This window comes from Gymnoscopelus microlampas (genome assembly GCF_963454915.1).
Source record: "Gymnoscopelus microlampas genome assembly, chromosome: 15".
NCBI classification, from domain to species: domain Eukaryota; kingdom Metazoa; phylum Chordata; class Actinopteri; order Myctophiformes; family Myctophidae; genus Gymnoscopelus; species Gymnoscopelus microlampas.
In genome coordinates, this window is record NC_139952.1 from 33,356,203 (window position 1) to 33,383,567 (window position 27,365).

The 27,365-nt window shown below is 40.1% G+C and overlaps 2 protein-coding genes across 6 annotated transcripts; one reads left to right on the forward strand and one right to left on the reverse strand.

Moving 5' to 3' along the window:
* Positions 1-3,415: 3,415 nt before the first annotated feature.
* Positions 3,416-9,707, reverse strand: cks1b (CDC28 protein kinase regulatory subunit 1B). The gene is made up of 4 exons (XM_084080804.1): positions 9,580-9,707; positions 9,095-9,162; positions 8,242-8,369; positions 3,416-5,169 (listed from the first exon to the last, which is right to left on the reverse strand). Exons 2-4 carry the CDS (start codon positions 9,151-9,153, stop codon positions 5,123-5,125), a joined length of 234 nt encoding a protein of 77 aa, XP_083936930.1. The 5' UTR covers positions 9,154-9,162; positions 9,580-9,707; the 3' UTR covers positions 3,416-5,122.
* A 1,577-nt stretch (positions 9,708-11,284) lies between these two features.
* pbxip1a (pre-B-cell leukemia homeobox interacting protein 1a) lies at positions 11,285-26,332 on the forward strand. 5 transcript variants are annotated; one of them, XM_084080687.1, is made up of 11 exons: positions 11,285-11,555; positions 12,345-12,471; positions 13,086-13,170; positions 13,366-13,433; positions 13,648-14,485; positions 16,097-16,345; positions 17,453-17,476; positions 18,465-18,508; positions 18,861-18,956; positions 21,901-22,084; positions 23,152-26,332. In XM_084080687.1, the coding sequence occupies exons 2-11, from the start codon at positions 12,400-12,402 to the stop codon at positions 24,192-24,194; spliced, it is 2,703 nt and encodes a 900-aa protein (XP_083936813.1). In that variant the 5' UTR covers positions 11,285-11,555; positions 12,345-12,399; the 3' UTR covers positions 24,195-26,332. The 5 variants fall into 5 exon arrangements, with proteins under 5 accessions (XP_083936813.1, XP_083936816.1, XP_083936815.1 ...); XM_084080690.1 differs by having other exon boundaries at positions 18,885-18,956; XM_084080688.1 differs by lacking the exon at positions 11,285-11,555 and adding an exon at positions 11,673-11,801.
* The last annotated feature ends 1,033 nt before the right edge of the window (positions 26,333-27,365 follow it).

A 27,365-nucleotide genomic window follows, 5' to 3' on the forward strand; every position in this document is an offset into this window, starting at 1 on the left:
TCTCCCTGTGATCCCCCCTGCCACCACAAACATTTTCTTTTCCACATTATCCGTATCTGCCCCAGTTGTGTGGTTATCATCCATGGTGTCTAAAGGCTTCCACACTGTCTACACCCAATCCCAAACTATGCATAGCTTATGGTCTCAGTATTTTTTCAGCAAAGACCGCATCAGGATTGATGGACATTGAAGTGATTTTCAGACTTGCACTGTATGTAAATAGAGGAAGCAGAGTCTCTCTAGGCATAAAAATACATTTATGCCTACAAATACAAATTTCTACGGTTAAATGTGGTATTCTGTGCAGTCTATCTACCACCCAGTTGAATATAACCGCTCCTCTTCCCCAACTGTGTAATACTGCCCTCCATAGCTCAAAGATTAAAACACACATATTTGTTTCTGCAGCCTAGAAACAAATATGCTCTGCACATTTGATCTGTCTTTGCACTACTTTGCACTGACATAATGAAAGAATGATTTCTCTCACACATGCTGTTCATAAATGTGACCCTTTAGGAGTAACATTTTTGTTTGTTTTGACAAATTTTCAATAAGCATTATTATCAAACCCAGCATAATTAGCATAATTGTATAAAAAATCACAATGTTTTTCATATACGTAAAATAAAGGTATAGCCATACAAATATTATAAATAGTTACAAATAATATAATGCAATAAATCATTATACGTTGGCCTTGCAATACATAAGGTTCCTATCTATGATTTTCTTTTTTTTCCTTCTTTTTTTGAGAAAACCAAATCTATTGAGTAAAGTGCCAATGCCCCTTTAAGAAAGCAATCCTTGAAAGCACCACCAACCGAAATAATACCCTTTGTGAATCATTTGACTCTGTGGTCTGTCAGTGACACATACACACTGTCTCATGTTGACTGAATCAGTTTATGGCAATATTCCATTAGTTTGTGTGAGTCAGTGCAGGATATGGCAAATATCAGGAAAAACTGTGCTCATTTTATACAAATATTATGTCTGCATATAGATCAATGGGTATAGCATGGCACTCACACTGCAGGTTTGTTTCCCACTGGGACCTGTAAAACTGTACAGTATGCACTCCTGATACTGTAAAGCACCATTCACACTGAGCCCTATAACTATAATGATAACTATAACTATATCGTTCACCATTGGTGTGAACTCTGCCATCCACTTGACTTAGAACGATTTTTAAAACGACATTTTTATAGTTATAGTCATAGTGCTCAGTGTGAATGGCCCTTAAGGCACGTACGATAGATTCTTCTGTGCCATGATAGCATAGTTGACAGGTGTGCAGGGTGACCCCTCTGACCGGGAACATTTTAGAGGCAAATCGCCTTTTCCATCTAGTTGACCATGAAAACACATTAGCAAGAGTGACTTATGCCTGTGACAGAGAGATAAGCCTAAATTAAGCTTGAAACATTTCATACACTACTAATGTGGTGGTTTATAATTAGACACTTGGTCTGCTGTTGTCTTGTATTGGTGCCATCCTGAAAGGCAAGGTATCGGAAGAATCATATTGCTGCCAGGGATGGAAAGCCTTGTCCCCACAATACAACCTGTTTAGTAATTAAGAAAATCTGATTTATCATATTATTATAAAACATACATTAACCACTTCAGCCCTATATACATTTTGGCAATTTGAAAATAGCCGATCTACAAGCTCACAATGCGACTGTGAGGTTGTAGATCTGCTATTTTCAAAAGATATGTATACATTTAATTTACGTGTGAAATGGGACATTCTGCATGAGTACTTTTACTTTTAGAAGTAAAGTACATTTTGTACATTTAAGTACATTTTGATACCAATACTTTTGTACTTTTACTCAAGTAAATTTTGAATTCCGGACCTTTACTTGTAACAGAGTATTTCTACATTGCAGCATTCATTGATACTTAAGTAAAAAATGTGAGTACTTTTTCCACCACTGCCACTGTCTCCATTTGCCGAACCACTCCTAGTTTTCAGTGTGACACCCCACTGTCTCCATTTGCCAGGGCTGGTACTGTGCTTTTTTGCAGGTCCCTGGTGAGTGGAGCTGGAGGGCCAGACTGAGAGGGAACACCTGGGTGCAGGTTTCAGAAGAATTTCTTCAACCCCCTAGAAGTAAAACCATGACAATCTGCAAAACTGTGGTCGCAAAGCTGTCTACTGATATAAGGCCATGTTAAGTTACAGGATATGGTGGAGATAGGTCAGTGGGTGACTGCAAAAGCTCTGTAAAAGTCATTTTACATAGCAGAACATAGGGGAAATACTACACATATTATTCAGGGAATCAATAGAGGGTAACACTAAAGATCTGACTGCAAATAGACTATAATATATTACATAATTGTTGAGCATCGACTTTATAGCAAACAATTGGTATTAATGTTTCAGTATGGTGAAAACACCAGTTTGATGCTGTAAATGCAATGAGAATTGCACTAAAAAAGCAGTTACATAAATGCTTGCTTAATATTTTGTTATTCAGAGGAAGAAGGGAAAAGGTAGACAGTAGTTTACACCAAGCCATCACATGAAAAGAAAAGTGATGTTCTGATGTCCAAATGCTGGTTGCTCATTTAGTTTTTCTTCCCCCCTGAATATTTCCGTACATGGCAAACAATATTTCATTTTGTATGACATTTGGTATTTGCATTCATGTGCACTAATAGACTGTGTGCCTCAAGGCCAGTGTGTTAGTGACTACATCAATATACGTTGACATTCACAGTAATAATTTAAATAAATGCTGTTCAAGTGTGTCAAACATGGAAGCAGCCATGACAGTCACTAATAACCCATTAAAACCGGGAACGCATAGATTGTTATTATTTTATACTTTGGCTATTCAAAAACAGCAGATATGCAAGCTCATAGCGTGGCACCGAGTGCCGCACTATGAGATTGTAGATCTGCTATTTTTGAAAAATTGTGAACATTTGTGAAAATCTTTGAATATAGCGGTACATCTTTTTAAAGCAAACATTTTTAACTAAAATCTCTGCTTTTGGGGGGGGGGGGGGTCCCTGGAACAAAATATTTTCAGATGGGGGTCGGCGGCCAAATGCATATAATTTTGGAGATCGTTGACATGACAAAGTTTGAGCACCACTGAGAACAGGTTTTTCAGAAAAACCCCATTCAAGGTTAGCAGGAAAGTGAAATCTGCTCCAGTGGTGTAAAAAGAGCATTGGGCAACCGTCTTTGAGCCTCTTGGTGAAACATCTGAGCTGGGATAGGGAAATTAAGCGCTTAAATCTAATTTATACATATATAATCATGTAGCTGTTTTTTCATTGAAAAACAGTTACTTTGGGCAAGCACGGTTGTGTGACAAAGTATAAACTAACTGGGATTTAATTACACTCTGTGGTGATTAAGTACACTGAAAATTCGATATTAGATTTGTTCAATGCCATGGTTTAATCCATCCGATGTAGTATAGAAGATTGAGTGCAGCAATATTAGGCACATTTTGAAATGCAGAAAATGTACTTTTAAAGGACATTACATAGTCAGCTATACATCCATTTTTTTAAATGACATCCATGATTTTGAAAACAAAATACAAAACATTTTTACTCTTCCAAAATGATATGGTATCACAAATCTAATCATATCCTCCTTAAGTAATCTTACAAGCCCTGCTTACAAAAGTCATGTTTTGGGGGAGAGAACCAACTAATTTTCAGCAATTTCAAAAAAGGATACAGCATTTTAGAAAATCTTGATTTAAGAGATACTCAAATCAATGAAAACAGTATTTGCACTCATAACTAAAGCATGGTATAAAAACGTATAGCCCAAGTCTACATGTCAGTAAAGGTTTAATGCTCTAATCACCCATTTCTGAACCATCTCAAGACTACACATTTGACATAGCTCTTATGATCAATCACTGCCCTATAAAACCAAAAGCAGATGGTACTTTCTGCATCCAAAAAGGTCATGGCTATGTTCTCCATCTCATAATCTAATTAGACGACCATAAATCTACACAATGAGGGAGGACTTTTCAGTTTCCTTATTGTCAATAGTTTTTTTTTAGGGCAGGCCTAATAGAGAGGCGCATTTCTCCAACAAACATCAAGATACAATGGCTTCAACTTTTATTTCAAAGTGGGAATAAAAATTTATAAATACTGGAGCAGCTGATCAGTACAATCAAATCACCTTGAAGAATAGTAAACTGGCTGCATTACTCTTTGTAGAAAGAACCAGAGATCCTTTTCTCAGCATCCGAGGCTTCTACCACTTACATAGATGCAGGTTTTCCATGTGCATGATTAAGATCATTAAATGTCATGTTACAGTGTCATTTAAACTGAGCAGCAGCATACCACATATTAAAAACCACCATCAACGCTTTAGCAACAGTGGGTTATCAACAGCCAGAAGCTAAAGCCTGGTAAAAATGTATCTGTGGCTGGTATGTTTCTCTACCTTAGTGAAAGAATTGCAAACTCGAAGTTACTTTCTATGCAAAATATGTAGGGCAGGGGAAAATACTGAGTGTCACACATCATGTTCAGTTTTTTTTTCTTTTTTAAGGACATGTTTGCTTATGAAGCTCTCACTACTAGCAGGCTCAGGATCTAACAATGAGAATAAGAGACACATTGGCACAGAATCCACTGGTTTAGAATCTGTTTAACAAGTTTCATTCCCCAGATGTTAATCATAATGACAAACATTTTAAAAGCTTGGAATGGTATAGTGAACAGATTCAGCAAGACAGAAAAGAGAGAGAGGGAGAAAAAAAAGATTATAAGTTGACAGGACAGTGTGTGCCGTTTTGCACATGGCCGGCAAGTGGTAAGTCACAGATGGCAGATGCACCAAGTATGTTTCCAAAAGAGGTGTCATGATCTTGGCGTTCAAAAGTACTTCCCCCTCTCTTTTCATTACTGGGTCCATCCTACTCTCCAGGTCCAAGACGATGTGCCCGACCGGGGAGCTTCAGATAATGATTTTCCAAGTCATCTTCCACTCACAGTGAGCTAGTCAATCTATCAAAACGTGATCCCCATTTGTGGTGTGTACTGTAGTTGGGTCTGTGGTGCTCCCCAATAGAGCCAATCATCTCTGGACCCTGAGAATCTCCCCTTCAAAAGTTCATTTGGAGTTAGGCAGTACGCGTCTGAACAGCAGGATGTGTGGCTCTGAGTAAAAAGGGTAGAAGGAAAAAAAAAAAAGATTAACTATGTGAACCCTAGCACAGGGCAACATTTGGTGAAAATAAGCCAACATTCTGCGGTAACAGCCAAGCTACAAGCTCAATGCGTAGTCACGTACAACAAAGTATATAGTTTAAGAAAATATAGACATGAGCAAATCACTGGTGGGTGGCATCTACATTTGTCCGTCTCATTTAGATGTGTATTAATGGCAAAAAAAAAAAAGGATACAGAATACTCAACATTTTTAAATCAAGATGTGCCGCATTCCAAGCTTAAAGTTATGAGAGAGTTAACAGAGATCTAAGAGAAAACACAATTATATTTTCTCATCAATCTCTGAATATCTGTTGCCAATCTGTGCACCTTTTGAATCCTTGGGCAGGTGGTTCTGTATAGCCGCTGAACATATGCTGGTGGTCAGCCAGTAAGCGTGTCAAATGTTGCAAGTTCAGACAAGTAACCAGATAGCCATACAATCTATGTATTCTCTTAATAAGAAAAGGTGCAACAGCAGCTGTTGGCATTACAAAGGGTCCCTAAGCATTGTCTGTAAATGGGCTTTGTCTAAGAAAAGGGTGTGTTTCTTCTGCACAAGAAAGCCATAAAACAAAAGGAGGGATCCACTCATGAAGTGTCAGTGGATCTGTCACTGGTGTTATTACATGGGCACCTCTCATCACAGATGTTGGCTTATTACATGACAAATCTAAGCAGCACTTGCCAAGCCGGTAATGTGGTGTTCCACAGGTATAGCAGTTTTTGATTATTGAATACTTTATTAGTCAGAAATGTAAACAGCATGTCGTGGTAGTGGTACAGTCAGACATAAAGGCTAAAATGATAACACAAAAAAGTCCTGCAGACTTGTTTTTTTTACATTGTGGTGTACTAAATGTGGGTGGGATTTATCTATTAGATTGCGGAATTCTCACATTAACATTAAACATGAAATAAAAGGACAGTTAAATGTTGACTTTTAACACTGCATTGAGTGATTTCTGAGTTTTTGAATTTGCTGATATGATTAGTTGCTGTGATGTTTACTGGTAGGCTAAGGTTATTACACAAAACATGCATGTGTTCATGTACTTTGAAGAGGAGGCTTTGGTGTCCTAAGAAGACCTATTGTTTTTGTTCAAATAATGTTAGATGTTAAAAATAGATTTATTTTGCTTTTACAGTAATTATTCAAAATGGCTGTTGTCACCGTCAAACCAAATTAATTGTCATGTCAATTTTCATGAATTAATTCTATATTAGGTTGGTTTCCCTGAAAGGGTTTGTGCTACCACTGCACAGAAAGCTGCCTTCTATTTAAAATGGATATCAACTACTTCTGTAGTTAAATGTATCATCTTAATTTTTTTGTGCCCAACCAAGTCATAAGTTCATGTTTCTTACACATACCACACATACATTAACACAACACACTTGTCAAACTAGTTTTTTTTACAGGGGTGGCATAGACACTACCAACAGTAGCTCCGACGGAACCTCTCCCTCCGCTGTATAGCTCCGAGATGAGGTTCCTCGTTAGTTACTGCCGTCTGTTTTCGAAATGGTCGCACGTCGTCCACTTTACATGTTTCTTACCCCTTTTTGCACATCGTATCCAAAAAGTAAAGCATTTCCGCCACTCTCTCAGATGTTTGAAGTTTTAACGCGCCATAAAAGCCATCCAACGGGTTGAAGAAAGTATTTAATTTGCCTCGGTTTTCATCCGGTTACATGGTTTTTAAGACATTGCGCAAGAGTTGCGCCCTTAGAGATAACATTACTGGTTACCCTACTGGTCAAATGTTGAATTGCATCTTCTAATGCAAAATATTATGGAACCGGATGAAAACCGAGGCAAATTAAATACTTTCTTCAACCCGTTGGATAGCTTTTATGGCGCGTTAAAACTTCAAACACCTGAGAGAGTGGCGGAAATGCTTTACTTTTTGGATACGATGTGCAGAAAGGGGTAAGAAACATGTAAAGTGGACGACGTGCGACCATTTCGAAAACAGACGGCAGTAACTAACGAGGGACCTCATCTCGGAGCTATACAGCGTACAGCGGAGGGAGAGGTTCCGTAGGGGCTATACTAATCTGAGTTCCCAGAAGTTTTCGCCAGCTCTGGCGAGGAACTTCTGGGCCACAGCCCTGGTATTTGTGGGCGGGATGTACGTCACGCTCTGAATCTGAGCGGACACGCCTCTTACCGGTCTGAGAGCTGTGCAACTCGTCTAAAAAGTCCGACGAGAGGCAAACAGCAGTACACAACAATGGCGGCCGAAATTTCTCAAGGGGAAATTGCTTCCCGTCGATCCTATTTAGATGCATCACCCACTGCATGTGGATCCCGCCCCCTTTTCTTCATTGGCTGTTGATTTGAATCACAACGCAGTGGCCGCGCCCCTGCTGTCCAAGCTCCGACGCTAACCCTCCCAGACTAGGGCTATACCAACAGTAGACCTGATAACAATAGACCTAAAAACAAGACTCAAGCTGAACACTGCCTTCTGCAGGAACATTTTGTACCAAGAATGTTCTACTAATCATCCAATATCTAAAGATGAGTGGCTGGCTTCCAACATGAGGTTTGGGACAATGCAAAAAAATATATATATTATATATTATATATATATATATATATATATATATATATATATATATATATATATATATATTTGCAACACGCCGTGATGCGTTGTGAGCTTGTAGATCTATTTCCACATTGTTTTTTATAAAGTATAAAGTTATTAAATGTCAGTCATTTCTTTGTATATTTAGGTTATTTGTCATGTCTGCCCTGTGCAACATCAAAGCCTAAAAGCCAAACAATTCATTTAAATAAAAAAATCATTATGTTCCAGTGTTCAATGACAAAAACACAATTAAAATCACAATCATTTTTGTGACAATTAATCGTCAGGTAAAATGTCATAATCGTGACAGCCCTATAATATAATTCACATCCCTGCAAATCGTTGCTATGTTGTATACCACAGGCCAACAACACCATCCTTTTGGCCTTGGCACATTTTGTACGAGCTGTAATATATGTACCTGGCTGGTGGATCATGTAGTGCACCCATCCTTGGCTCTGCTGGACCCCGAGGTTCCTCCACTCCGTCTCCGACATCAAATGGGTTTTGGGGACACGCTTAGCAATATCCTTGGGCAGCATCACGTGCCTAGTATCGACACAGAAGGCGACAATTCGAAGATGAACAGATGCAGTGGTGGAAAAAGTACTCACATTTTGTACTAAAGTAAAAGTATCAATATTGCAATGTAGAAATACTCTGTTACAAGTAAATGTCTGGAATTCAAAATTTACTTCAGCAAAAGTACAAAAGTATTGGTATAAAAATGTACTTAAAGTACCAAAAGTAGAAACTCAGTATGTAGATAGAATGTCCCATTTCACAGATGTATAAAATGTCTAAAGATCTGTTGAAAATATAAGATCTACAAGCTTATTGTGTGCTTGTAGATAGGCTATTTTCAAATGTAGGTTTTGTAATAATATTCAAAATCTACAAGACTACAAAGTAACTAAAGTTTTCAAATAATTGTAGTGGAATAAAAAGTACAATATTTGCCTCTGAGATGTAGAGTAGAAGTACCGAAAATTGGAAATACTCCAGCAAAGTAATAACACCTCAATTGTACTCAAGTACAGTACTTGAGTAAATGTACTCAGTTATATAACATAATCGGTCATGAAGATTTGACCCAATGATGTTACGTCATCAGTCCGACTATGTCAGATCAGAAGATGACTGCTAATGGATTCAAAGGATAAACCCTTCGATGGTGACAGTCTAACGTGTTCATTGTGTGCAGGATCATTAACATGACTGTAAACTGCTGTTAATGGTACATTTGAATAGTTTTTTTTATAGTAGTTTCATACCTGTACTCGTATTTCTCATCATCATACTTGTCAGAGTAGTATATCTGTTTCTGGGACATGGCGAGTATCTGTTGAAAAGGGGGGGGGGGGGACATGTCAACGTTAGCTGGCAACATAAACAAAATCATGATTTATTAGACCAGTGGTTCTCAAGGTGGGGTCCAGGGACCCTCAGAGATCCCTAGAGGGGGTTCCAAATGGACCCTTGCAGGTCTGTAACTCTGACAGTGTACAAATGGAACCAAATGGACCCTTACGGGTCCATTTGGTTCCATTTCTACACTGTCAGAGTTATGTGATTCTATTTTTTTTTAATTAAAAGGGTTGGGAACCACTTTATTAGACGACAAGAAGAAGAATGTAGAAGGGACAACACAACAAGTTAGTTCTTTGCTAATTGGCTAACAGCTAAAACCCTACGGTCCGCAAAGACCTCCTATAGCTGTGTCGCCATTAGCTGCCACTTACATCTAGTGAATGCTTACCTTATGTGATATTTACGATGAATGTAAGGCTATAAAGTTAATAAATTATTCCGATGTTTTAGCGTCTTCTAGTCTTGTTGTTGACACGGCGTGCGGCGTGAAGTGGAACGTTTCGCTTTTGTTTCCCTCTCGAATGTGACTTGAACCCGCCTTTCACCGTTCAAAAAGCCCTCCCGGCCCCCCATTGGTCGGAGAGCCGACGTAGGTCGCTTACAATTGGTCCGCCTTGTCTGTCACCGGAAATGACTTTACGTCTTCCACACACAGTCTCCTGATTGGTCAGCAAAAAGGAAGCCAATGGTGATTGGTTCCTGGCTGCGTAGTCTCTTAAAATCCTAATATAAACATGACCGTCATTCTGTTATTATCAGGGGTGTAGTAGTGGTCTGCTACGCGTTGCTAATAATGTATGACGCGGTAATTAATAGTATTGTGCTTTTTGCTTTGGCAATGTAAACGTATGTTTTCTCATGCCAATAAAGCCCTTTGAATTGAAAATTGAATTGAATTAATAGTAATAATGATACATAGATCAATTCAACTCTCATAAACGTTCTCATGTAAAGTAATGAAGAAAACAATTGATAATGGATATATGATTATAAGAGTGTGTATATATATACGGTAAAGGCTTAACAACATATGAATGAAAGTTTCTTAATCACTTAAACCTCAGCATCCCTATTGTCCGCTTTGTCGATCTACTATTTTCTGCGAAAGCCTTCCCCGGGCCACAATAACAGAAAACAGAAAATACACTAGCATAGAGCCCTGAGGGATTCCGCTCAACCATATGGGGTTTTAAGTGGTTAAATGCATTATGTTAATGTATCTGTATATAATGTAGGCATTTCCTTTTGGTTAGAAATAAAGGTGCCAACCACAGACAGGCAACAGACGCACCCAATGTGGCACACATACAGGGGGATATTATAATGAAACTAAAGGCATTATGTTAATAATGTAGGTTAGGAAATGCATTGAAACGGCAATTAACTACAACAGGGGTCTTCAACGTTTTCAGGCCAAGGACCCCCTAGCTGAGAGAGAGATGAAGCAAGGACCCCCTACTCCAGATTGCATAAAAAAAAGTGTTTTTTTTTCACTTAGTCTGCTATTTTTTCCCTCTACACCTATAGCCTCTTTGCCAAAAATAGCCGATCTACAAGCTCTCAACGCCTTGCAGCGCCAGGAGTTGAGAGCTTGTAGATCGGCTATTTTTGGCTAATGTTCCCCTCAGAAAAGGAATTTTAGGGTTCAAGTGGTTAATGTAAAAAAAACTAAATCCTATCAAACAAAGATTTGGCGGACCCCCTATAGTAGCTTTGAGGACCCCCTAGGGGTCCCGGACCCCCTGTTGAAGACCCCTGAACTACAGAGCTCCGACTGGCATTTCCTTTTTGGTTAGAATTTAAAGGTGCCAACCACAGACAACAGATGCACCCAATGTGGCACACATACAGGGGGACATTATGATGAAACACATGGTGGTGGTCATGCAACAACCAGCCTGGAGGGGCTGTCCACACTGGAAGGTCCCCACTGACTCCCCCAGACAGATTTAGCTCTGCAGACGTGTCAGTGTAGGGCTGGTGGGGAGACTTACACTGACACTATATAATGTGCACGTCGCCACGCATGTATCTTCAGTGTTAAGTTCACCCTGCAACAACCCATTGAAAAAGCACATCTATATCCATCACCTGCTACTTCTTCTTTCACCTGCCAAGTGTCAATCAAGCTGAGATATGCGTCGTTTTTCCTGACACGACACTTCGATCCGATTGGCCGTCTCTGGTCTAGGGGCGGGGGCAAAGTGGCCTTTCCTGAAATCCCATTGGAGAAGACGCCGCCTGCGTTTACCGTGACGCAGTTTGGAATTCCCAAAGTTACCAAGTTCACGAGAAAGAAGATTGTGCGTTCATTCTTTATTGAAGAAAAACAAAATACACGTGGAATTGTGAACGCAAAGCGAGGTAAAATGTGATTCTTCGGATATAATGTATTGTAAAATAACAGGCGTGTGAAACGCCAGCGTGCATGGGGGGAAGGGGGGCTTTATGAGAACACGGAAGAGAAGAGTGGGATTTATTCAGCCACCATCCTTTGTTTACCATCATGATTGGACCTTGAAATGTGGTTGCTACAATCACTGCCGTTTCATTTAGGTTCGTTCGCAGGGGTTCTCATTGTAAATGTAGCTTCAAATATAGGTCGAATAAGTGAGTATAAATCCTTGTTTTGTTTGCTGTTAGTCAACGGCTTGGATTTGAACGTTTGTGGTCATTTAGCTTGCCACACAGATTTAACGAGAGAGAGCCTGGATGAAATGGTTCCTTAGAAATACCATCGATGATGAATGCAACCAAGAAATGTGCTTTTCTAACTATGGAGTGTTCGTTCCAGTACGTAATAGCAGCACGTCGTAGATGTCACCAAGCGTTATATAACTTGTGTTGTGTCGTGGCAACAGCAAAATAAGGTATTTTATTCATGGGAAAGGAAACTAGAATCAGTCCATACGAAATAGTTGTGTCTTATACATTTTAATCTTCAAACAATGATAGAAAACACATATAGTTCGTCATATGATATGATACACAAACAATCTGGCTATTTGGCCACTCCATACATTATTTCGTTGTCTTAAATGATCTGTGATAAATTACGAAAAGGCCCAACTTGGACAAGAATGTTGGCTACTACATGCATGCTGTGGTGAGGCGTGTTCAACATAGTGGTGTTATTTCTGTCGTCGTTTGCAGGATCCCAGATTGAATCAGAAGCCTGTCCTATGCTTAGTTAAGCCTGAAGAGGGCGATGTCTGACAACAGTAACAGTACAGGCAGCACCGGCTCCTCAACAAATAGTTGGACCCTCCTCTCCCCTGAGGTAAGAAAAAGCCAGCTCAGCAACCCTGGCCTGAGGCCTTGCATAGTTGCATTCCATGCATAGACCCCTCAATCTCAAAGGACCCCCAGTTTACTATCCATTGACAATGACAAACCAAATTGGGTTTATTTTACATGAAATTTACATGTCAGGCATTTAGGTCATGCTTTTATGCTACACATGCATAAAAGCAAAAACACATGACATGACTCACATTAAATTAACAGCATTTGCCAAGGAATCTAGCTTAAAATCTTGGAATTGCCAATGTTACTTAACATCACTCAGATCAAAGATTGAATATACCCCCCCACGAACAAACACACATGGAGACGATGAGACATTTTTACACAGACCGACAATATTTTCTATAGCAACAGTATATTTTCCTGTAGTGTTTTGGGAAATGTGTTACTGCTATTCTCTTGCCGTTGTAAAATAACTCCTCAAAGTGTGTGTGTGTGTGTGTGTGTGTGTGTGTGTGTGTGTGTTGTTCATTTGCTTTACATAAACTTGTGCGTGTGTAGCCTTACACATCCCTGTGGCATGTGATAACTCTTGTAAATGTCAAGGGGAAATTAACCCTCATCTCCTTTGACCTGTGTTCTCTACAGGAAGCTGCTGTTGAGAATCTAGGCCCGGTGGATGATGGCACTGAAAGCCTGGGCGATGTCCCTAGTCTCTCAGAGGAACTGGCAGGTACTGGTTAGCAAAGAGCATTAAATGTGTCTTTGACGTCTTTAGTTTTTTCATTTCTTTAATCTTTTTAATTTTGTTGTGAGTGTTGTATTTTAGCTGAAACGTTCTTCAACATGAAAAATGATAAGGGTTGACAAATTCATCATTACAAATTCATCATATACTTTACTTAACATTGTATTGATGCTATTCCAGGGGCAGCGATGGAGATCAAGCCAAGTGAGATTCCAATAGAAACTATCTTGTCTGAGGAGGGCCATGAGGTCAGTGACAATTACACAGAAGATTGACATAACATGACACATTTCTAGGCTTTTTAGCCAATACTCCCTATAGTACAAAGTACATATTCAGCATGGCTGGCCCCCATACGAATGTAATGCCCAAATCATATCTTAATTTAATTCTCTTATCAATTGAGCTAAACTGGGAGCGCTTTTATATGCCGATTACTAATGCTATTACCTCTGATTCCAGGTATGTCAAGAAACATCTCCAGAGTCCAGCGTGGGTCCAGTACCTTCCAGTCCCACTCTGTCACATCCTCCTCCCACTGACCCCTTTCTGCCCCTGGACTATGACACAGAGAGCCAGGCTCCAATTATCCACGACATGGTAACCAGCTCCCCCAATGACAATGACCAGTTGGGTGCCATACCCTTTGTCACCAACATCGGTGTGGGAGCTGTACTTGACATTCCTTTCACTGAACCCCTTCCAGAGGAGCTTGAGCTTGATGTTGAGCCTGAGCCTCAACTTGAGCCAGAGTCAAGCCCCGCTCCTTTTGTGCCAGAGGTCACCACCCCTGCAGAACCTGTGCTTGACACCCCCACTGATATAGGGCCTATTGCTGAAATGCCTGTTGTGGAAAGTGTTGACCCGGTCACAGAACTAGAGGTTAGCATTCCGGTGGAAACCCTTGCCTCCAGCGAGTCACCTTCCCATGTTGATGCCAGTGTTAGCCCAGCTTCAGGGAGTTCTGATCCGCCAAGTCCAGTCACAGAGACCTCAACACCAGAGGCCAAAACACCAAAATCCTCTGCACCAGAGACCTTAGTCTCAGACACCCCAGCACCAGAGGCCTTTGTGTCAGAGGCCTCAGTACCAGAGGCCTGGGTGTCAGACACCTCAGCACCAGAAGGCTTGGTGTCAGTTCCCTCACCACCAGAGGGCTTGGTGTCAGAGGCCTCAGCACCAGAGGCCTTGGTATCAGCACCAGAGATTGTTGGACCAAATGAGACGGCAGAAGAACCAGCAGTAGAGAAGGATGAAATGGAGCTGCCTGAGAAAGTGTCCCAGGCTGAGGAAGTAGAAGGTACAGTATGGGATTTTTCAAGTTGCCATCAGAACCACTACTTGTGAGTGCAAAGTTCTCACGCATGTTTTGATTTATACACTGGGGGGGGGGGGGTAAAGCTACTTGTGAGATTTACTAAAGGTCCTACGTTGTCTTATTCTTACATTTAAAACATCTACAAATTAGGCCTATAGCATATCATGGTCATTGTAAAAAAAGATACTATTTTTATAATGTAAATTCTGCTTCCCTGTCCTTGTCAGGAAGTAGATACTGGTACTGGCTACTGTTATCCCTATTAGGGATTATGCTGGCATGTACGTATTCATGCTGCAGCTAATCGGCTACCTTTCGGCTGATTTTAGAATTGATACTGATGACATTATGTACACAACAGACATTCAAACATGATTTATACTTCGCTCGAAAATAGACGATCTACATCTTATTTTCTTTTTAACAATTGTTTTGCCCCGTGTTTCATCCGATTACCACAAAGATGAAAGGAACACTGCTCGTGCACGGTAAAGAACGTGTGCGTTGCGGAGTTGAGTTGCAGCCTGCAGGTGCACTCTCTGACCGGAGCAGACAGGAGACCGGGGACAACTCGGTCTTGCATTTCATCCAGTTATGATAACATTGGGTCACAAACTTTTGTATGGCTAGATTGGCAACAGCAGAGGGAGCTCAATGATAGGGGAGAGGGAGAGAGCGCTTCTGTCCAGTCGTTCCCACATTCACGTTTGCCGTTTGTTGTTGTTGTAGTGGTATTTGTCACTGCTGCACATATGCACATAATGTGAAATTTGTCTTCAGTATTTACCCATCCTAACTATTAAGAGCAGTGGGCACTATTAATACGGCACCCGGAAAGCAGTTAGGGGTTAAATGTCTTGCTCAGGGACACTTTGACACACAGACAATGCCAGATATATCTCAAAACATACTTGCATATATTTAACAAGGATAAAATGGGTGCTTGATGACCTTTTGCTTTTACCGTTGACCTCTGAATAAGGTCCCGGTTCTATTTCTCATGTGACACGTGTCCTTAACTTATACATGTGTTTGTGTGGAATGAGAGAATTAGAAAAGGGCAATTTATAGAACAACTTGTGAATATCTTCCTTTTCTGCAACACGCTGGTGACTGAAAGATCATTGTTATGGCAAGCAGGCATTCACCCTGCTGAGAAATTAAACGCCTTCAAGCATGAAATTAATATTGTTCCAATTTAGTGAGAAAATACCATACATTTCTTTGAGTTTCACTGACATTTTTTACATATCCTATTCATTTCACATTTTTACTTTACTAGAATTGCCCCTTTTATGTGTGTTTCCCCTGAGCTTTTGATATTTTGTTGGAGGGCTGCCAATTAATGATTTGTGGAGTGTGCTTTTCGGAACCTCTGGCACTGAGCTTTTCCTCTGATCGATAGAAACGGTGGCTGTCGGTATCTAGCAGAAGAACTGGTGACGAGGATTTATTGTGGTAGAGTTCAGGCTATTACTGAACTCAGTATCTTTTACATTTAGGGCCACATGTATTATCTGTTCATTTAAAACACATACACACTAGTACTTTACATCATTTTAGCTTTTTTCTTACAAAATTTCTAATTTTCAGCTCACGTTCAGACATCCAGTAGTTTTGACTTCGCTAGAGGTGACACCAGCAGTGATGACGATGGTCTAAGAAGGAGGAATGTGTCGTCCTTTGAAGCCCCAAGACCAAGAACATCGGACGAGGATGACGAGGAGGAGGATGCGGTGTTCGAGCTGGTGCAGAGGAAGGAGGAGAAGCGTGGGTTCTCGATGAACAAATGCATCGTTGGTGCTCTAGTCGTACTCTGCTTGGGCTCCCTTTTCCTCTCAGGTGAGTTCAGATAACAGAAGATGTTAATCTACTCCACCTGGCTTAAAATCTGTTTCGGATTTTCATGTGATTTAAAGGGTCTGGCGTGAGTATGTTTAATTGAATGCACATGCATGTGAATAATCTTTTAGATCTCTAAATCCTCATCTGTGTCAAACTGCGTTTCACACACATCCTCAACTCTCAGTGATGCATTCTTAAAGGATCATATCAGTGGTCTGGCATGTATAGCCCATTGACTATGACTCACAGTATACTTCACATTACTGCAAACCATTTTTCAATCTTCCCTCCCCTGAACACGGGCAAATTGTGTTCGTCTAGACATTTAAATACATTTTCAGGTCGGGATACCAATTTTATCCAACTAGAGGTTTGAGGTGTGTCGCACAGCCGATCCGACCAATATGCCCATATATGGAGATCCTTGTCCCTTCAACTGATGGCATCACAGATGCCATCAGTTATGCCCATATAAGGGGCACGGCATCCCCCCTTTTGTGCCCGTATGTGGAGCTGACTGATTTGTTTGTGCGTAGCTGCATTGGGAACTCATTATATGGTTATGGATGAGTCATATTGACATGAGCGTGACATCGTGGTCCGCCCTTCCTCCTTTAAGCCAATTTCAATATAAGAAGATCAGGAGAGAGAGAGAAGTCATACAGGACACAGGGTAAACAGGTGAAATCAGAAGTGATGAAAGCAAAATGTGCAGACAAAATTGGAATTGAAAAATATAAAAACTGCTCTCCTCTTGGATGAAATTGGCAACCCACCTGAAAATGTATGTTCTGTTTACTAAAGAGTTGGAGAGACAGGGAAGCCCCCGTTACTGAACAAACACGTTGTAGCAATTATCAGAATTGTAGCTTAAACATTTGAACAAAATACGTTGTTTTATCCAAAAAATATAACTTGCACTACCTTTTAAGGTCGTTGAGGGTTGTATGTCAGGGTGCTGTGCAAAATACTGAAAAAGAATGATTAATCTCGGACTGTAGATTTCATTTTTTCTGCAATGATGGATTGTTTTGAATGTCTGACTGCTAGTCTTACTTGCAAGTATTACAGAATTTTGTTTATAAAGTTATAATATACCAACAGGTGTCTTCACCGACCTGGATAATGGTAGGTCTAATGGCAAAAATAAGATGTTTCAGCTTTAGTGTCTGTCTAGTTGGCTTTGGCTCTCATTAGGTGCTAATAATCCGGTCTGACTCTTCATGCACCATCAGCATCAAGTGGTACTTTCCATGCGCTCACACATGCCACGTTGTACACAGCGAAATCCTGAGTGCCTGCCAGTTAGTGCTCAGACTGTCTTGAGGACCCGAGTTTTAGTCTGACTCCCGATCTTGTCTTACATGTCTCTCTATCCATGGCTTCCTGTCTCTCTACACCAAATCAGAATCAGTTTGTAAACATAAACAAACTGGTCAGTGGTATTTCCGGGTGGATATGGGTAGCTACGTAATATAAGATAAAGTGTTGAGTACATTAGCTACATCTACTTTGTCAACATGTGGATATTTAGAACTAAATAAGGTATTTAATACTCAATATCATATGTGTTCTTTTCTTACAACAAATAAGGTTAACGAATAACCCTGCGCCTAGCGGCGCCGAGTTACCCACCCGAAAGTATATATTCTTCAGTAGTGATGATGTCATTAAATACCCTATACTCTCCTGTCTAAGAAACAAATAGAAAAATGAAACAATTTGACCTACTGTAGAAGATACATTTCTACAGTTATATTCATACCCAGGATTTTACTGTGTAGTAATACACCACTCATTGTGTAACATGCATTCTGGATACCAGTGTTATGCCCCCTTTGCGTTGTGTAGCAAGACAATTATGTGTTCTGAAGTTGAGAATATAATAACCCATAACAATTGTTTGGTTAAGCAAAAGTTTATTATATTTAACATTTTTCTGTAACAAAGCTAAGCTCTGTAGAGTCTGTGTGTTGTGCCAGAGCTCATAAAATGAGTATTTAACAACAACAGCATTTGGTATTCTAAGAGGCCTTGGCAGCGACATGGCAATAAAGAAAGAGTGTCTGTTGTAACGAGTGTGAAACATGTTGTATGTTACTTTCTTATCTGACAGATGACTCTGACTCCTCCGAACTTAGCGACGGAGAACAAAACCAGGTCTGTCCTTGATTTATGTCACCTTGTCTCTCTTCACCCTCATGTTTTCAGTGTTGTATGTTGTGTGGTATGTACTTATTTTCTTGTTTATTTGCTTTGTGAAATTCTTGTTCTTTGTGTATTCTATCCTATGTTTGTGCAGCACTTTGTGACTCGTGTCTAGAGAAGTGCTATATAAATAAAGTTATTATTAGTATGTACCTGTATCTATAGACAGATAGTAGTGATGTGTAAAGAAAATTGCCTTGACATTAAGAAATGGTAAAATACCCAAAGAGAACATGATAAACACAATGAATCATTGTAATGATTTGGTTGTTCATTTGAAAATGAATTTGCTTTTTTCAAACAGGGCTGGCCTAATGGTGATCCACAGTATACAAAAGAGCTACTGGAAAAACTGGCACAGGAAAACCAACAAATCTCTCAACTTGAAGCACAGCTACAGGTCAGTGTATAAAACCTATTCACAAACTTCTTAAATTCTTCTTACTTTTGTTCTTGAGGAAAGAGCCTATGAAAAACCAACGTGGGATTTATGAAACGTGCGCAGTCCTTCGATTTTGAGTGTGCCCCAGGTGTACCCATTGATGAATATCAATTGTTAATAAATTGGATGCTGTTCATTTTTATTTGCATAGGTATACACCCTGTCAACACCATAAGGCTGGCTAAGTAAATATGTCAGCCTCATCATAACCACTCTAGATAGTCTGTACATACTGTTCATTGACAAAAGATATACAGTATGTTCATATTTTGGTGACAGATTATACATTATACTTAGCCTATTTTATATTTAGATTTTATATTTAGATTCAAAAATATAATTTATACAATACAATACCCAGTCAGTCCAAGTGCAGATTGCTAGATCAGACCTTTAATTTAATCTTAGTTGTATCTTTGCTCTTACCTGTATCTGTTCTGTTTTTCATGTATTGGTGCTATGCCACCTGAATATCTCCACAGAGATCTAGCTATCTTTTCATCTATCTACAGTGATCGATCTGTCTGTCTGTCTGTCTCGGTTGCATGCAGGTTTAAGGGTTGTGCGCAAATAAGCCATGGGAGATCGTTCCATGAAGAGAAACATTTCAAGCTCTGTTTTATTGCTCTGACAGGTTTTTCTCAGTTGCTTTGGCATATTTCTCAGATCAGAATCGAAATTCTCAAAACAACTGTATCTCCATATTATCTAGTCACATCACACCCCTTTGGAACATTTATTTTTATCAATTCATCATTTACACATTTTTTTCCTGCTGTTACCTGCCTTATCAATTACTTATATCATATTGATCGAAATGCATTATACTGGTTGTCTGTTGATTAGTGTTAACCCCCAAAACATCTAGTCATGAATTCCTTGACATGCAAAATGGTTGAACCAGTTGTCACTATCTGTCGAACATATTTTCCATATGATTGACAAATGCTATATGCCTTTCGTCAGGAGGAGACAGAGATACTGCAATGTAATTCCACATACAGCGCTGCATGTACAGCTCTGCTTAAGGGGTGTTAACTACGTATGTTTACATTTCTCCTTTGTGCTATGCAAAAAATCACATACGCAGTGCTTTTTTTTCTGTATTGCAATGACATGTCTGTCAACAAATTACAGTTCTACAGTACTAACAGTAAAAGCGTAAATGTGAATCCTGGCCAATATCTTCCAATCAAACTCCATAGTAATGTCATTTTGTATGATGACAGTGATGTATGCCATACATGTATGCCAAGTTGGCCATGTGCATTTTTAATCATTGTCATAAAAACCTTATCATAGTTTACATCAAAAATACTTACAGCAGGCCCGGACGGTTGGCGTAGCGGTCCGGGAACCTAGGCTCAATGTAGCGGGTTTGAGTCCCGAGCCCGACGGCCTTTGCTGCATGTCACTCCCCATCTCTCTCCCCATTTCCTGTCAGCCTAGTGTCCTATCATTAAAGGCATAAAAGCCCCAAAAATGACTTTTGTCATTCAGATGGGACTGATATATTCATTGACATTAAACACATTGACTGCCATCGGCTAATCTCAGAACGTCCATCGTAGTGCCACGCTATTTCTTACCTTTTTTGTTTTTTTGATTCCGTCATAGGCCCCGCTAAATCCGTTTAAAATCCGCGTTCATTTGGTTCGACACAAACACGGGACCCGACCGAACAAAACGCTGAAAACCGTGCCGCGATCCGACACTGCATTCTGGAGAACGAGAGGAAAACGCTAAAATGGTGGATGTGGTGAGAAAAACAACAAGCCAGAGATAATGGCGTCCAAAGCTAGACGCTAGACAGGAAACGGAGGCGGGAGAAAAACCGGAAACAGTATTATTTTGTTTCCGGCCCGCCCCCTTCGAGACCGGAAGTGCAAAAAAAATCCGGAATCTGCACCTGCACGATTTAACATGGGAAAACACCCGCCCCGTAGGACTACGGGAACGGCAGTTAACGGTTGGATTTAACGGCCCGTAGGACTACGGGCCTGGCAGTGGATGTGTTAAATATTTACTTTTGTGACATAAACTAAGGATTTTGAGCAAGTTACAGGCTTTTGCAGGTAATGCGTTGTGTGGTGCCGTTTGTACAAATTGTTTCTAGAAAGGCACTTACTGTTTTGCAAATATTAAGGATGATTTGAGAAATGTGCCAAAGCAATTGAGAAGAACTGTAATCATTACCTTCTATTTGTAACTAATATATAAAGTGTGTACAATTGTGTTTGACTGGGTCTAGATTGTTATGCTTCTCTGGTTTCTAAATTTGCTGCTGTCTGACTCTGAATAACACATTTTGTTCTTGTAAATTATGTTTTTATTCAGTTTGTAAGGTTGAAGATGTATTATTAGGGTTTTTTGGGTTTTCTTTCTCTCTTTTTATATTAAGGCACCAAAAGTAGCCTACTGGTTATATTCAGTATTTTAAAAGTACCTGACACATGTTCTTGTTGTTAATAACAAATGTGGCACTATTGTAATTTATTTTGCACAAAGACAAATATATTCTAAATATAAGCCACATCGTCATAATACTTCCTGAATGTTGTTGTTTGAAAGAACAAATTCAGGTATGAAAAAAAATTATGAATTCCACAATGTTTGTGGAAACATACAGTATGTACCAAAGTACACTTGTACTTGTGTGCAAGTTGTAAAGTACATAATCGGATCCTATGCATATTTTGTGGCCATCATGTTCTTACAAAGTACTGCATATCACTGTAGCTTGATCACTATGATACTCTTTACAGAATACAAACCATTGTTTCTATGAACCACATTACTTTGTATCTAATATATTATTATATATAGTATATTATACTATTATGTGCTGCATGACCTTTTTAAAGCAATTTAATTTGACCCTTTTTTTTCTCTCCTATTTCAGTCCCAGAAAGAAGGATTAGATTTGGCACTGAAAGCAGCAGCAACAGCAGCGGATGGTGAACGTGGTATAGAGGATGTGGAAAACGAGAACAGCAAGATGAAAGAGGAGTTGTCCTCCCTACCTGGCCTGAAGGAAGAGTTAGAGACTCTAAGGGCCAGGGTTACTGAACTCACACAGCTCACAGGTATACGGCACAAAGCACTGGTTTATTTTTATCCCATGCTAGACTAAAGCCCCTCAATTATTATGGGAATAAAAGTGAAGGTGATTGATAGAAATGTGTAATAATTACTTTTTCAGTATTAAGATACTGATGCTTAACCCATTTAGACCTGAGGCCGATACTTAAAACGCCTTCTAAATCCTGACCTAAGTTTTCTGAAAAAATATTTATTAAAAATTGCAACAAATGTATGTTGCTATATACTGTACATAGCAACAAGAACCCCAAAAGTGTTCCCGTCCTGAAAGGTATAGTTACAAATAGGGGTTCCCACCCAAAAAGGGTTAATGAAATTCACAGTATTTTATTTTTTATTATTATACTTTGTACTAGTGATGCGCCGAACGATCTGCCACCGATTTTAAATCGGCCGATTTTCAATCCAAATGACTCAATCAGTCGTTGCCAAACTAACTGATTCGGAAAAACGATCTTTCAATCTTAAAGGCCATGGGGTCCGCACCGACTGGTATCGCTCTAAAATTCCATTCTTCTCTTTATCATTATTAACTAATCATATATTTTTGTTTTTATGAAAATTTGTCATATCCCGCGATTCCTCTGAATAGAGAAGCTTTAAATAAAGCAACAAAATAAAATGAGATCGGTATCAGAATCGGACGATCTTGAGGGGGGATAGGACCCCAATATTTGTACTGATAGATCTCCATTATTTAACACTACAATCATTCCCCCTCAATATGCCGTCTTATTCAGAAATTCTTAAAATGATCATGCAAATATAAATTCAGGTAATTGATTAGAGAAATTCCTGGTTTTCTTTCAGAACAAAATATTTTCAAACCATTTCGCTGTTTTTTCTGCTTTAGAGCACTTCATTTAAACACATACGTCTCCATACGTGGCAACATTGATACCTACATAATCCTTCATCAGTAATAAGGAACACACAGAACGACCATGTCAATCGTCATAAAGTATTATGCCTTTATGTATATTCCTTCCAATGAAGCGATATGGGAAAAAGCAACAAATAATTAACAAACAATGTGATGCTTCCTCCGCAGCTAATCCGGCCACGCCAACACCTGCACCTGCACCAATCCCAAATACTCAGCCCAGTCGCCAACCTGGGAAGAGCAGCCAGAACGAAGCAGCAGGACCTGAGAAGAAGGGAGATTCCAGAGATGGAAGCAGGCTGAAGGAAGAACTCCAAAGACAAAAGGTTCTTCTAGAGGAGAGCAGGAAGAGGCTGGAGGGGATGAAGAAGAGAGAGGGAGGTCATAAGAAGGGTGTGAGGGACGGCCTGGAGGAGATACAGAAGAGGCTGTCTGAGCAGGTTGACAAGCTGGACAGGAAGAAGCCCTGGGAGTCTAAGTGGACCGGGAACAAAGGCAAAGAGGCCAGCAGGGAACACTGGAAGAAAGAGGAGAAGAAGGAATGGAGGGGAGAGAAGGAGAGGAAGCACTCTAAAGACGGAGGCCGGAGAGAGAAAGAGGAGAGGAGAGAGAAGGACTGGAAGCCGCACAAGCAAAACTCTCATAAAGAGGCATGGAGGAAAAACCAGGAAGAGTGGGAGAGGAAGAAGGATGAGCGCAGGATGGACAGAGATAACAGAAGGAAGGAGAAAATCTGGCATAGCCCACCAACAAAGACGTCCCACAGCCACCATCAACACCAACAGAACCATCATCAGTCTCACCAGTACAACCACGACGACTTCTGGAAGCACCAGGAGGCGAAGCTCCGTCACATTGTCCGCCCCCTGGTGGGATGCAACGGCGTGGAGGACTGCGCTGCGAAGGAGGGGCTCTACCCTGTGGAGCTGTCTGAATTCGAGGAGCTGCTGGAGGGCTACCTGAGCAAGCTGGAAGGTTCTCCGACGGAGAGCAAAGACCAGATCCGCAAGCTGACGGCGGAGTTCTTCAAAGGCGGCGTGTTCACCCATGACCGGGTTCTGTTTGCCGACTTCGCAGAGGATGTGGCAGACATCCTGGAGGATATGGCAGACAATTTGGAGGATGACGGGCCGGTCGACAATGACAGTCTGGAGAAGGAGATGGAGGAGTTTGAGCGTGAGGCCCTTTGGAAGTTTTCTGCCACAGCATAGATGGAAACAGCGGAACCGAGGCAGAACAGAACGCCAGCCAGGTACAATGGCAGTGGTGGCTTCACAGCAGGACATGTGTTCCCTACTCTCTCTAAAGAGCTGTAATTGTAGTAGAAAATGCTTTTGGCACGAAGAGTGATCTTGCCTCTCGTAAATGTTTCCCTCTGAGTCTCCAGTTATAAGCTAGAGTTGTGGCTTTCGGAACGTAGCGTGTTGTTGCTGAGCTCTGCCAGGTAAGCCACCCCCCAAGCAAAAGTCCCACAGTTGTGTTGTGTTGTGTGGATTTGCCTAAGATGTATAGTGTTTTCTCAACATCTACTGTATTGCATGTTGTAGTTCATTATGTGAGTTCAGAATTTTTCAAATGTTCAGATCACAAAGAGAATAAATGTGGTTAGATAAAGCTATGTAAGAAACACAAAGGGGTTAAAAAGCGTTCTAGGTAACTCTTATTTTGATCAATCTACATGTCAGACCCACCCCACCCATACAGTACACCAAGCATGTTAAAACAAAAATGTAATTATTTGCCCCAGGTCCAGTACAAACTAGCCAATGCCTGTGGATCTCTTCCCAGATGTACCTCTACGATAACAACAATCAGAGCAGGACAGACCAGTTCTGAGACAGCAGCTCACTGTGTGCTGTATGAGAGCCCTTTAGCACTTGGCCTTGTTTGACTGATGTCTTTACTCTGCCTAGTCAAGGTGTCAACTTATGGCAAACCTCTCTGAACTAGAGCCATGTTTCATTGTAATTGCTGCTCAAAAAATGCATAAGGACAAACCAATAGCCATAGATACATTGAGAACTGCTAAAACGCTTTGGCACTTTGTTTGATAGATTTACATTTACTAAATATATACTTTTTCCACTTATTTAGATCACTACAATTAATCTTTTCTCGACCACTACCCCTTGTTCAGTGGAGTGTTCTAGTTTTTTTCGGTGGGGATACGATGCGATGCGCGTGGTCGTGGGTATACGCTCTCGCGTTTTCAAAGGATGAAATGGTTATTAGACTGTATACGCTGTTTCCCAAAAGAATCTGGACTGTATACGCCGTATAACAGTAGAACACACCACTGCCCTTGGAAACGTTTTGCGACACAACCATTGGAACATAAATATTATAGATGGCCACTCATAGCCTTAAATTGATTGTAAAGTGCAAACTGCAGTAAATGCTCCCATTAACCAAAACATTGATTCATTTAATTCTTTAATTGCCCAAATAGGATTGACCACGAAAAACCAAGGATTTTCTTCCTTTATTTGAATCACCCAGGCTAAAGGTATTTTAAAAAGTACACACAAATGGGCATACAGAATTGCATTTCAATTATGAGTATTGTCAGGAAGAAAGGGGCAGACAATTCATTACTTTTGAAATATTTGTTATTTTCTTGTAGTTCTATTGTAGTTTTCCCCCCTTTCGGTGGATGTGAAGTTCAGTAAGTTCATTTTGATTTTAAAGTTATTTTAAATATATAAATCTTTGGTACTGATACTGTGCAATGTTATTTTTCTTTCTTTTTTTGTTGTTGAAAGAAGCTGTGTACACATCCCAGAAAGTATACATTGAATGTGAAAATATGTAATTTTGGTTTTCAAAAAGCTTTTTGCTAGCTGCTGCTTATGTGCCTTTGTTTGAAAAAGAAAATTCTTTCATAGAGGGTGTTTGATACGTTGGATTAAGTAGATCCTACATGCTGAAAACACTAGTTTACACTGTTTGCAATGGTACTGCTATTTCGAGGGCAGAGAACGAATGTAAGATGGTTTACACAAAGTACTCAATAGTTTGATTTTTCCGTAAAACCAGTCTTCTCTGCTGTATGTACAGAGAAACAACTGTGGGATATTTTGCTTTCATTTAATCCTGCCAATGCTAAGGGCACAGGCATTATAGATTGGTTTACTACACATAGAGGAATCCTACAGTGAAGCAAATTCCTAAAACATTGATTGTTCTTTGAGATGTCTCATTGTCTTCTAGAATAATTTAGGACCCGTCTCCTGTGCATCAAGTTGATTCTTAAATGTATTGATACATTTCAGTGTTGTTTAATTATCCCAGTCACAAGACATGTCCTCTCTTAGCAGGTTAAATTTAATAAAGTTTTCACAATTGACAACCTCTGTTGTCTTTGTTTTGTTTAAGCCACTGTAAACGATTCACTGCTGTGGTTTGGAAATCATATGTTAGTCAATTGCCTGTTTGGTATCAATATCAATTCTAAAGCCCATTCCACACCAACGCAACTAGTTGCAATTTGCAACTAGATGCGTTGCAAATCATAGGTGTGGACTGGGCTTAAGACATTAAAAAGTGATACATTTCAACATAGAACATGTTTCCATGGACAAATTCTGACAGGGCTGGATTAAGACTTTTTGGTGCCTGTGGCTACGACCAGGTGTGCTGAACATTCCTACCAAGTTTCATGAACATCTGCCCATCTGGACTGCCACTCATGCATTATAAGGATAATGACCTTTTGGGCAATATGAATGGACCAAACAGTCCCATTCATTTAAATGGATATTAGAAGTGGTGGCGATGGTATCGGTGTTGAGAAATTCCCAATGCCCAGATAAGTATGCAGGCTTAAAGTATACTGTTTGAGGTAGAAAGACAAAATGACCGGCATCCATTGTCATAGCTGTGATACCAGACTTGAGGTATTTAAGTTGTGATGAAATAGAATGAGTATTCGCTTACTCATACACAGGTACACACATTGGCATTTCCTGGCAAGTGACACAACCAGTGGGGCAAGGTCATCCCGGGCTGGATATGTCGACAAGTCAAGACATCAGCAATGTTTGACAGATAACTGTACCGTGTGTGCTGAAAGAGACATACTCTACATTCTTCAGAGGAGTCATCAAAGACAGGTGCACACGACACAGCATTTTCTGTTTACTTCTCTGGTGACATATTTATTTGTGCAGGTGTGTAGTATCTTTTTAACAAGACAGACTGGCCAAGAAAAGTAGCAGCACATTCAGTTACAGAAGCAATGTGAAAAAAACTAGACTGGGCCAATAACGGTGTGGCTTAATCTCAGACGTCATGCGGCCGGCTAGGATGTTAGTCATCTTATGACGTATCTATGACATACAGTATGGCTCCATATTATGACTACAAGGTTTCAGCCCGATTTG

Bases quoted from the DNA above. Each gene is read 5' to 3' on its own strand.
- cks1b (XM_084080804.1), bottom strand. From the start codon at position 9,153: ATGTCCCAGAAACAGATATACTACTCTGACAAGTATGATGATGAGAAA. The intron at 8,370-9,094 runs GTATGAAACTAC...TGTCGATACTAG, and splicing joins GATGAGAAATACGAGTACAG to GCACGTGATGCTGCCCAAGG. The intron at 5,170-8,241 runs GTACATATATTA...CTTTTTACTCAG, and splicing joins CTACATGATCCACCAGCCAG to AGCCACACATCCTGCTGTTC.
- pbxip1a (XM_084080687.1), top strand. From the start codon at position 12,400: ATGTCTGACAACAGTAACAGTACAGGCAGCACCGGCTCCTCAACAAAT. The intron at 13,171-13,365 runs GTACTGGTTAGC...ATGCTATTCCAG, and splicing joins TCTCTCAGAGGAACTGGCAG to GGGCAGCGATGGAGATCAAG. The intron at 22,085-23,151 runs GTATACGGCACA...CTTCCTCCGCAG, and splicing joins TGAACTCACACAGCTCACAG to CTAATCCGGCCACGCCAACA.